This window comes from Danio rerio, chromosome 16, assembly GCF_052040795.2.
Source record: "Danio rerio strain M-AB ecotype USA chromosome 16, GRCz13ab, whole genome shotgun sequence".
Lineage (NCBI taxonomy): Eukaryota > Metazoa > Chordata > Actinopteri > Cypriniformes > Danionidae > Danio > Danio rerio.
Genome location: NC_141036.1, coordinates 11152586 through 11165000, shown reverse-complemented (window position 1 = coordinate 11165000; position 12415 = coordinate 11152586). Strand labels below are relative to the sequence as shown.

Below are 12415 nucleotides of genomic sequence, written 5' to 3'. Positions count from 1 at the left end.
CTGTTAAACATCATTTGGGAAATATTCAAAAAAAAGGAAAAAACAATCAAAGGGGGGCTAATAATTTTGACCAACTGGATCTCTTTAAAGATGCTGTTCTGTAACACCATAACATGCCCAAAATACTTATAACACTCCAACCTACCACCTCAAAATTAGAATTTTTTTTTTTTATAAATTTACAAAAAAACAATACAACAGCTTTATAGCACTTAAATTGGTTGATTGGATGATTACGAATTAAATAACAATTCAGTGGTGCTAAACAACACCTGAACTACCACAAAAATGAAGAACCAATTTGTGTGTGTGTCTTTGTAGTAACAAGAAAGTAACAATCCTCATCACTACATCTTCAAAAAACAATTTCAGTTGTTTTCTCATTGTTCTTGAAAAGAAACGCAAGAGATTACTTTGTAATAGCTGAAAGAGGAAATAAGAGTCAGACATGATGTGGTAATATTAAATGTACTAGATGTTTTATTGGGTTTGACCTTTCACATACATGTTTCTACCAGTAGTTTTGTCTTTCTGTCTTTAATCTCCACATCCACACATAATCCACCGACTGCAACAGCGCACCGTCCCTCACACACACACACACACACACACACACACATGCACACACACAGCCATCGCATCTCCTGATAAACCAGCGGTGAAACCTGCACACACCAGGCTCAAAATGATTTCGACAACAAGGTTTGTGTCCTACATCAGAACAAAGGTTTGATATGGCTGATAAAAGTTAAATCTATACTGTCAACAGTTAATGTATCAAAACAGCTGGAATTAAGAGGAAAAACCTGGTGTCTTTAGGTTCATATCGGCAGTAGATTTAATACAAGAGATGTCTGAACTAGCCTTCTGGACATTTCAGCTGAACAAATTCAAGTGAGAGAATCCTTTAAAGCAGTGTTTCTCAACCACGTTCCTGGAGGACCACCAACACTGCATGTTTTGGATGTCTCCTTTGTCTGTCAGACCCATTACAGGTCTTTCAGTCTCCGCTAATGAGCTGATGAAGGTGTGTTTGATTGAGGAGATCAAGGAAAATGGGCAAAGCTGGTGGTCATCCGGGAACATGATTGAGAAACACTGTCTCCGACTGCTGTTTTACCTTCCAAGATATGATTTTTTTGTTTAATCAATGTAGTATTGCTTACATTTTCCCTAAAACACAGAAACGGGAACTCTACTGAATTGTATTGCATTACTGTAGTGGTCAAACAAACACACAAACCCAAAAAAAAAAGCGAATGAGAAAGTACGAGAGGACGACAATGATGAAACTGAAGTAGAAAATCAAAATAAATATAAACAATTCAAAGCCACCAAAATCCACCAGAGATTAAAGAGCTCAATTAAAGAACAAAACATGAAAACGAGAAACTATTATGTCAAACGCAGTCTAGAGTATGTGTAGAGGTGTTCTGTGTGAACTGTGTGTGTGTGACTGGAGGGAAAGGCATGGGCTTATGGAGGGACAGTCTTTTGTTTAAATAGGCAAGCGTACATATTCCCTTTATAGCGACAAAAGCTCCTTTCCAACCTACATGATGGTTATGCAGCTGCCGGTTTTAGATATATAGTAGACTTTATGTACACAGCCGTGTGAAAATACATGCAAAGAGTATTATAGGAAATTGTGGGGCGAGAGTGTGTTTTTCCTTTTCGGGGGTTAAAGCTGCTGTCTCTCTGAAAGGAGGGCTGGAAAGGGGGACGGTTGTGCGTCTCGGTTTGGGGAAGAGAGAAGAGATGGAAACAAATGGAGGATGTTGGGGACTTGAGCACGGAAGAGCTGCTGATCAATAGTAGGTCTCCTTTTCCACCCAGCCTGTAGGAAAGAAAGAGCGGGAATCATTTTGTGTTTTGGTTCATTGTGGTATATAAATGGGCTACATGTTAGAGTATTTATGTATTAAGCACTTTTTGATAACACTTCTGTGAACAGATTGTGATGAAATGACTTCCTAGGATGTCTGTGAAAGACTAGTTTGCATGTGAAACACACATTGCTATGATTAGATGCTTTCTTAACTCTAGAGCGGCCCAGGAAGAAGAAAAAAATCACAGTTAGGTTCTTTGGGGTCTTCCTGACCCCAAACATTTACATAATTACATGAGAAATATACATTTTTCAATGATAAACTATATTTAATTTCTCATTTCTCACAGTCTCAGCCTCATGTTTTACTTCTCAACTTTGCATTCATGTATATTTGTATCCATTTACTACTCAAACACGCAACTACACCATAATTTAGCAAATGAAAAATTACCTTTTTTTAAAATCACTAAAATCCTGAACTAAATGTAATGTAAATATTAGGAAGTTTTCTGAATATTGGTTTATACTATAGGAATAAAATACTTCCATCTAAGGGTAAGAGAAAAAAAAGTTTAGATTTATTGTTACAAAAAAAAAAAAAAAAGAAGAGAAACTGCAATTTTCCCATATTTCCAGCAGGGGTGCATAGACACCTATTCAGTTTCAGGTTATATTTCTTGATGTTCGAAACATTTTCCCCATAAATTGTTGATTTATATTCTCTAGATATATATTGTAACATTCTAAAATAAAATTAGGTATTTTTGTTGTTTTTGTCTGATATGGATTTAATTGTTTGCTTTTGCAAAAAAATAAAAAATAAATAACATTTGAAATGTGCCAAAATCTAAAAAAAAAAAAAAAGCCCCAGACAAATGTGACATACACACTCCATGCTGATTTTGTGCTGTAGTATTAGTCCTTCATTTATTTATGAACACTTTTCAGTTTTGCCATTTATTTATGCCACTATTTCTTTGCTAATTTCTAATTGAATGTGCACGCAAGAGATGGAAATTTTGCTTCAATTTTAATGTGTACTCTAAACCCAGGCTTTTGCAGAAATGTAAAACATTCCAAATTTTTAATGGGTTTAAAAATTCTTTTAGACAAATGAATGAAAAAAAAATAAAATACATTTTCCCTTCCATTTCCAATGCAGGGTTGGTTTGGCCCCAAGAAACCTAAACAGTTTTTTTAAAACACCTTTAAAATAACCAAATCAAGTCCAGCTTTTTTGTGTTTTACGATTTTTGAAGAATAGTTGGAAAGTTTCATGCCCATGAGATGATGGGAACATATTGTCACCTTAGAATTATAAGTTTCTGTCTGACATTTTTGTCACAATTGAGTTATTGACATATTCTTATTAATTAACAACTTATTTACATTATGTGATGTTTTTTATAAGTTGTTTACATTTTAAGACTGTTTATTTAAAAAACAAATAGTTTCTCAAATAATGTTTGCTGGGGAATGCAAAAACTTTAAAGCTCAATATCTCAAAATCATTCAGAACGCAGATAGAACCTTATAATTCCAAGGTGACGATATATATAAAATAGAAAAACATCCACCAGGGTCGCCCTGACTCCGTGGGCTGATTACAGGTTTAAAAGACTTTTAAATTCAGATTGATGGTGTATTTAAAAACTGAAACGGAATATTGTGTGGAAGAAGAGGTTTTACTTTTGAGCTCCTCTTTCATCTTTCACTTGCAGCAAACTAATAGTTGAATGGAAGTGGCTGAGCAAATTTCATCTAAAGCCGCGATTACATCAGAGTTTGAAAAATTCTGTCAAACATTACTGCGAAAATGAGCGGGATATAAAAAATATGATGTGACACTGATAAAACGAGCAAATATTTCATGTTTTAATTTCAAATAAAATAGTTGTGATGCCAATTTGCAACAGTAAACAGAATTATGCAATGCTTGTCACGCCTCCGAGTTCTTCTGATTGGTCCTCTGCTTTTGAACTGAAATTTTTTTAACTTGACATGACATCTTAAAAATGCAGCACTCATGAGCGAGGTGTTGCGAAAGCCAAAAAATTGCCAAGGTTGTGGTCAACCACGTCCATCAAGATTACATAGTAAATAAATGGAAAAGTAGCACAATGGAATGGAAAAACCATTCTGTGTGAAGGTCTCCTAAGGGTGCTTTCACACCCGTCAAGCGATCTCGGAGTGATTGTTTTGGCGCGGATCCGAGAGCAATTGGTGGATTCACATATGCCAAACGAACCGCGCTAACTGGGCAAACAAGACAGGTTCCAAAACAAAAGTCTTGGTGTGAAAGCACACAAAACAGCAATACAATATTCGGCAGAATCTCCAAAAATTCTGCAAAATGATTTAAGATTAATTTCAGTGGTAAATCAGCCAAAAGTGTTTTATGCATCCCAGACCTTTAATTGACCTATTTTTGGGTTTTTCTATGAGATATGAAAAGTAGTATCTGTGTTTTTGAGACAGGAGGAAGAACACGTACCACCAGGGTTCCGGCGCAGGAGCAGCTTTCGGACCTCATCATAAACAAAGATTAAGAAACTGTATGGGAAAGCACAGAACCACCAGCTCGGCCTGGAAATCGGAGAGAAAAATGAGGACAGAGACCATTTTCAGTTGCAGAATACCATTGAAAACATATACTTTATGGAGAAAATTAAGACACATCAACACCCAATTTTGTAGCGTACTAATATACAGCGTGTATCACATGTGCATTCATTTACCTAATAATTTAAGACTATTTATTTAAATTTATTTACTTCCAAGTAGTCATGAGGACTTTTTTTTTTTTTTGCTATTTCTGCTGAGAATTTAGTAAAAAATCTGCGGATTTATGCAGAATGATTTTAGGAGTATTGTAACTAAAAACGTAATATATTAAATAAAAAATTTAAAAATTGTAACTTTTATTTCCTGTTTACAATGCAAATCCAATTAGATTTAAGTCTCTCGCAGGTAATATATAAGTATAAAGTATAATACATCCACTAAAAGAAAGAAAATATTACTTTACAAACTGTATTGTACATAAATCTTGTCAACATTTTAATATTAATGTTATTATATCATAATAATATTAGTGAAATTAATTTAAATTAATATAATAATTGAATAATACAAATTTGCACATATTTACTCGAGTAAATACAAAGGCTTAATGATGAGCTAAAAATCTGCAGGTTTCTGCACGCACAGATTCCATGTGAGCCTAATCATGAGTTACTTTGCTATTGCAGGACATGTTGTTCTCAATAAAATATAAAGAAGCAACTGTCTTTTATATTGGTATTTTATTGTTTGTTCTTGTTTGTGTGTTGAACTCACTTGAGCGGGTACATCCTGAGTGCCACATCCATGCCCGGGCAGTAGGAGAGGAATGCAGCGAGAGCAGTTTCTTCAAACAGCCCAAAGATCAGAATCTTATTCCTGTAAAAGGACACACATTTTCATGATCTGCTCTGATGAACAAACATATACATGCAGGACTTCCTGAACTCACTTCATGCCCTGCTGGAACACTGAGTTGCGTCTGGTCTTGCAGATGATGACATCAGCCCACTGCACAACCACAATACTGACGAAGAACGCTGTGTGGCACGTGAACTCAACAATCTTCCTCTGTTCATATGTCTGAGAAACAAAAACACAACAGCTTTCAACATAAGGGGAAACATCTTTTACATATTAATAACACATTAAAGTGGTCCTAGTATCTTTTGTGCACTTTGAGCTTCTCTGCAAAGTTGGGACCATTCACACATTTCTCCATTCCTTTAAACTACTTTTCCATTGTTTTTCTATGCAAATGAGCACTTGATGGGAGTTTGTGCTTAATAATTGTATTTTCATATTTAGTAAAGGATTCATTTTTCATTACTAAATTAAGTATTGCATTATTTACAAACCAGTTATGTTTAAGAGTAATTGAGGGTTTTTAGGATCATTCAGAATGAGTTAGTAAATGATTAATAAACTATTGAAATCAATGTTTATATATTTTATTATTCAGGCATATACTAATAGTTAACTAATATGTTAATAAATGCTTTATTAACTCAACTTCATCCAGTTTTGTGACCTAATCTAAAGTGACAACTATTTATGCTTTATAAATCCCTTTTAAATGACAAATAAAGGCTCAGAATCAAATGAACGATAATCTTTGCAATCTTTTCTAAAAAGTGAAATTAATGTAAAGTTTAACCACAGCTGAATAACAGGAATGTCAAAATACGACAAAACTGGATAAAACAACAATATAATAATTAAACAATGTTATAAAATATAATGTTTAAACTCTACAGTGATTTTATGTTAGATAAGGTTGCAAAGATTTATTTTTTATTTAAAGTACAGTTTCATTTATGTATGTTTAATTGAATAGGACTGAATAATGTAATTTTTCCTGTTTAGACTTAAACCGAGCCTTTATTTGTCATTTATAACGAATTTATAAAGCATGAATAGTCCTCACTTTAGATTAGGTCACAAAACTAGGTGAAGTTGAGTTAATAAAGCATTTATTAACACACATAGTAACCAATAATATATGCCTGAGTAATAAGACATATAAACATTAATATTAATAGTTTATAAATCATTTACTAACTCATGCTGAATGATCCTAAAAACCCTCAACTACTCTTAAATACAACTTGTTTGTAAATAATGCGAGACTTAATTTAGTAATGAAAAACAAATCATTTACTTAGTATGAAAATACAATTATTAAGCACATTTTAAATATGTTTGTACGTCAAGAATGGAGCATTTGTAGCTGCAGTTATAAACTGCTTACTAACGCTTATTAATGTAGAGTTAATGCTTAACAGATAATGAATTCATTATTTGCTAATGCTTAATAAATGATTTTTAGTTATTATAAAGTGTTACCGATACTTCTGGTGTGAATCAAGAATTATAATAGCATTTTGGCACGACAACTGTTTTATTTGGTGTTAACGTGGCAGAGTTGGCAATTAAAAATAAACATTCCTGAGAGTTGCATCTCATTTTAGATGCAAAGATGCGTTCTGTATGAAAGGGTCAGTTTATTGTTTCTGACATTACAGAGGCACAAGCTGTAAAGGAAACACCCTCTTCTGAAAAGGGGTGGGGCGCAGCAGCTTATCTGCATTTAAAGAGACACATGTGGAAAATAGGGCATTTAAATAGGGCATAATATGACCACCTTAAAACACAAGATACCCACCCACTGCTGTCCATAACTATCCTCCAGGTCATTCATCGCGCGATCATCCCAGTTCAGCCTGATCCCCACAAGCAGCGAGGGCAAGAAACCATTCTCAGCCAAAATCACAAAGTAGGCAAAGAAACCACCCAATGCCTGGATCATACCTACACACACATACAAACACATACACTTACTTACTTTTACAGCACATGCCTGAACAACATTTTATTTTAAAAACATAATATAATAATTTGTATTTTTTTAACCTGATGGTTAATATTAGTTAATATTAATAACACAGTAAAATGCTGTTTTATTGTTGTCGTTCTTTCATGCGTGGCATGTGTAAATCTATATTTGTGCTGTGATTAAATCTATAAATAAAATCTGTTCAGTGTTTAAAGATATAATATCTGACTATAAAGTAGTAAATAAGTAAACAACTGAACTTTTATAATGAAAAAAAATCTATTAAATCAGCGTAGAAGTATGATTTTCCCCCAGAATTTTCTTCATTTCCATGATTTCAATGAATAAAAAAAATTAATAAATAAAAATAACTTGCTAACAAAGCTAACTACCCTTTTTAATATGGCACATTGACTTAAAATGAAGCCAAATCTACAGTTTCATGCAGAATGAGACCAACCGATCTGTCCATAAGCGATGCTGATGAGACGTTCGTTCACAAGTTTGTCTCTCATAGGGTTCCTGGGCTGCCTCTTCATGATGTCACTCTCAGCTGCTTCATAAGCTAAAGAAATTGCAGGTACCTAAAGAGGCAGAAGAAAAAGAAAGTGTATAAACTTAAGCATCAGGATATCAGAACATAATATTTCTATACTAAGGCTAATACTAATGCTCACCATGTCAGTTCCCAGGTCGATACAGAGGATGGTGATGGTGCCGAGGGGCAGGGGAATATTGACAATAATAAACAGCAGGAATGGGGTGATCTCAGGGATATTGCTGGTCAGGGTGTACGCAATAGACTTCTTCAAATTATCAAAGATGAGTCGACCTGCGAGAGGAGAAATGGATTTATACATTGTGTTTGACAACTTGTCTCCTGCCTTTCCATGTACTTCACTGTCTGACTCACCTTCTTCTACTCCAGTGACGATGGAGGCGAAGTTGTCATCCAGCAAAATCATGTCAGCAGCCTGTTTAGACACATCAGAGCCAGAAATGCCCATAGCGACGCCGATATCAGCCTTCTTCAGGGCTGGAGAGTCATTCACACCATCACCTGTTACAGCCACGATGGCCCCCTGAGAGACAGAACGAGAAACAGGACAGGGGTGAAACATGGGATTAACACGTGTTCAGATGTGTCTCTTGTGACCACCAGTGTTGAGATTACATTGAGACCCTTTCGTCTTATTTCATCACTCTCTACATCACTTTCACAGGTGCGCAGAGTGTGACACTGGAGTACTACTGAATGAAAAAATCCAGGATACAAGCAATTGAGGAAGCAAGTGAATGAAAAAGAAATGTCGACGAACACTATGGTTTTGATCATAATCTTTGTGTTTCCGTGCAATAAATCAAATTATGAATATCTTGTTTTGGTGCACTTTTTAACAACTCAACTCAGAAAAATCATGTTTTGCTAGCTGCTCTTGTTTCTCTTTAGACAAATTTGACCACATGAGTTTTTCACATGTTTTTCATAAATATGAGAACATTAAAGGGTAGCTAAATCTCCAACACTATTCTTTAAAACATCACAATGTCCTTTCCTGTAATATCTGAATATATATTCTGTGCAAGTCTTTATAGATATCCAGTCCGTTGTAACGGTGGTCACATAAAAAATAAAAATAAAATATGTACACCTATATAAGTAACCCAAACAGTATTATATGTCTTAACACTAAAAATGAAAAAATAATAATAAAATAAATAAAAATAAATAAATAAATAAATAAACAAAAAAAATTAATAATATTACTCAGGTGAGGTTCAAACTCGGATCGGTGGCGTCATAATGCATCGTGCTGACCACTGGACCACAATGGCGCTGATATGCTGGTGGTTATGTTATCTACAAGATTCCATTAACAACAGTAGGCTATTACTTTCTATTGAAGGCTTAAACTTTTTCTCCCCTTTTTAAATTTATAATCAAGTTATGTCAGATTTATTAATGTAGTGAATCATCTGATTTTCATTGAGCAGGTGTAATATCCATTAAAATTAATTTTTACATTTTTATTTTCACTAAGGTGCCGCTGTTTGGGATCAATTGAAAGTTACATCATTATTAACCTGCAGGCTGCATTTTGCTCACGGGGCTGCGAGAAAATAAATAAAAAGAGCGGAGCTGCGGCAAAATAATGAACAAAAAGAGTAAGGCTATAGTCAAATATATAAATAAATGAAAAAAGTGCGACTGCTGAGAGTGCAAGCAGCTAGGGACACCGCCCCTCGTGGCCAAAAAAAATGGACCAGCCCACGGGTAATTCTCCCGGTCCTTCCGATTAGCCAATCCAAGCCTGCTACACACGTATTTTTATGAACAGTTTTTCACTCATTCATTAAAAAAAGAAAATCCATCCATATGAAAACACAAAAACACACTATGATGAACTGTCAAAGACATGCCAAACCAACAGGTGGCAATGTAGCCTTAAGAATAAAGTCATGTTGGCCAATCAGATGCCTGCAATAAAAGAAAGCTGTGCATAATCTGGAAAAAGAAGAAAACAGTGTGCACACTCAGTGTTTTCAATTAGGAAATTTTGTTGCTAAATTTAGCAACTTTTCAAACTACCCTAGCAACTTTTTTTTTTTTTCAAAAAGCACCTTGCAACAAATTTAGCAATTTTTAACATTCATTTGGCTACTTTTAGCAATTTCTAAAAAGTGACTCAAAAGGCTGGAGGCTTTACTCAGTAGAGTAAATTGCTAGCTCAGATTGTTTTCATCACTGTTAATTTACTGAAATTTGTTAATTGGTAATTTAGGTAGCAATACATTTCAATAGTGCTATAATTGTCACTTTTTCAAAAGTTAAAAGAGTAAGTACACAAGCTGTGATTGTTTAAAAGAATGTAACATCATCAGTGTTATCAGTGTTAAAAATAAAAAATTCCTATCAAAAAGTGAAAAGTGTTTGTATTACTTTTACAAATAGTCAACTATATTTTTCATACAAATCTAAATGAACATATTTCAAATAATGTTTTTGCTGAGATGGCCAGTCAATTTGAGAAAACATTCATTATTTTGTATACTACATACTACGTAGTTTTGAGTTGCGATTACGCAATGACGTCATCACGCAAAGTAATATGTTAATAAAAACCTATTTAATGCGCATCTAGATGTAATATTTTCATATAATATAATACACGGCATACCAGAGAGTAGGAACATGACAGGTTTACGCTTGTCAGATACTATGTGATGACGTCACTGATATGCAAATTAGTCATCTGACATCATCTAGCAACATTTAGCTACTTTTCATTGGAAATAGTTGGCAACACTGTGCACACTGATGTTAAAAACAAAAGCTCACTGCCCAACCGAGTACACTGTTACTGGAGTTTCTAAAATTTCTCACACTGGCAGTTTTGGTTTCAGTGAACTGATATAGCGTTTGCATGTGTACGAATGGAAAAACTGCATAGGAAAAAATGCATGCTTTTAAAATAACCATGTTCATATAGACAGGGTTTAATGTTGGGTTTACACTAAAAGCGGAGCATTGAGTTACTCGCTCTAATTAACTTGTGGGATGTTTTTTGCCACAAATCATTTTTTAGCTTGAGTTGAATTACTTGAACTTGCATGGAAGAGACAACTGAGGTGAATTCTGTGTCTTCCTCACCACACATTCCATGTTATTTGTGCTGTCTGGTGATAATTTGCCTTTATTCGTGCATCTGCATTGACTTTGTTTGTAACTTACTTACTAGCACAAATATAGTTAACTCTGCTTTTGGTGTGAATTTAGCATAACAGTGTTCATTCATTCATTCGTTTTCTTTTCGGCTTAGTCCTTTTATTAATCCGGGGTCGCCACAGTGGAATGAACCGACAACTTTTTTATGCAGCGGATGCCCTTTCAGTCGCAACCCATCTCTGGTAAATAAGAGTGTTCCTCTTGTGATTATTTTGACAAAAAATCATAGTAAGGAATAGTAAATTTCCTTATGATTTACTTACGCTCAAGCGGTTCTAAACTTTTATGAATTTCTTTTTTCTTTTGAACAAAAAATAAGATATTCTGATGAATGCTGGTAAAAAGCAGCCATACTTAGTAGGAACAAAAAATACCATGGAAGTCAGTAGTTGTTTTTTCCAGCATTCTTCAGAATATCTGTATCTGTGAGAGAGTTTTGGAACAAGTAGAGGATGAGTAAATGATGACAGAATTTTCATTTTCAGGTGAACTATCAATTTAGTATCAGGTGTAAATGGGGCTTTTGAAGACAGTAGACTTGAATGCCTGTATGTGTGTTTACCTGTCGCTGGCAGCCTTCTACAATGATAAGTTTTTGCTGGGGAGACGTCCTGGCAAACACAATCTCAGTGTGGTTTCGCAGAACTTCATCTATTTGCTCCTGAGAATAGTCTTTCAGATCTGTTCCATGTATAACACAGGCTTTGGCATCCCTAAAACATACAAACAAGAAATTCTTGATAAATACAGAAGTATTTGTTGGTTTAAGTAAAGGTGCACACATTGCCTGGTACATTTTTGGGTTAAATACAGTTGTTTCAATAGGAATCTAGGTGATTGACTTTTTGCAATGCAATGAAGCTGTTTTTGCAATTGTACAGATTTTACTAACAAAAGTTGCTTGGATTAAAAGCGTTTTCTGTGTAAGTAAGTAAGTAAGTAAGTAAGTAAGTAAGTAAGTAAGTAAGTAAGTAAATTTTATTTATATAGCACCTTTCCCAGACATTGAGTCGCAAAGTGCTTTACAATAAGTGAAAACAAGTAAAAGAACACATGACAATAAAAGAAGGCATGTCAAAACATATTAAGACTAATTAAAATTTAAAATACAAAAACACTAATACTGTTAATTAAAAGCTTGACCAAAAAGGTGTGTCTTAAAATGCTTTTTAAAAAGTTAAACTGATCCCAGAGTTCTCAGTGCAGTCGGGAGAGAGTTCCAGAGCTGTGGGGCCACCACACAGAAGGAACGCTCACCTTTAGTCTTAAGATGAGTTCTGGGAATGGCTAAGATGTCTCAGAAAAATGTCTACTGGTGTTGGTTAAAAGCATCGCAGCTGCATTCTGCACAACTTGCAATCGCTCCATGGAGGATTTGTTCAGACAAGTGAACAGAACATTACAATAATCCAATCTAGAAGAGATGAAGGCATGAACAGGCATCTCCATCTCTTCCTTT

The 12415-nt window shown here is 34.6% G+C and overlaps 1 protein-coding gene across 2 annotated transcripts in view; it reads right to left on the bottom strand.

Moving 5' to 3' along the window:
• Positions 1-457: 457 nt before the first annotated feature.
• Positions 458-12415, bottom strand: part of atp1a3b (ATPase Na+/K+ transporting subunit alpha 3b) — a 44085-nt gene continuing 32127 nt past the window's right edge. The window contains exons 14-22 of one of the 2 annotated variants that reach the window (XR_015510616.1): positions 11519-11817; positions 8143-8311; positions 7907-8061; positions 7690-7813; positions 7059-7204; positions 5346-5476; positions 5171-5272; positions 4326-4417; positions 458-1837 (exon numbers count right to left, since the gene is read on the bottom strand). Coding sequence is in view for 1 of the 2 variants with exons in the window: in NM_131685.2 (NP_571760.2) it covers positions 1809-1837; positions 4326-4417; positions 5171-5272; positions 5346-5476; positions 7059-7204; positions 7690-7813; positions 7907-8061; positions 8143-8311; positions 11519-11669 (1099 nt within the window). In the remaining variant the exon portion in view is untranslated. 2 annotated transcript variants of the gene reach the window in all.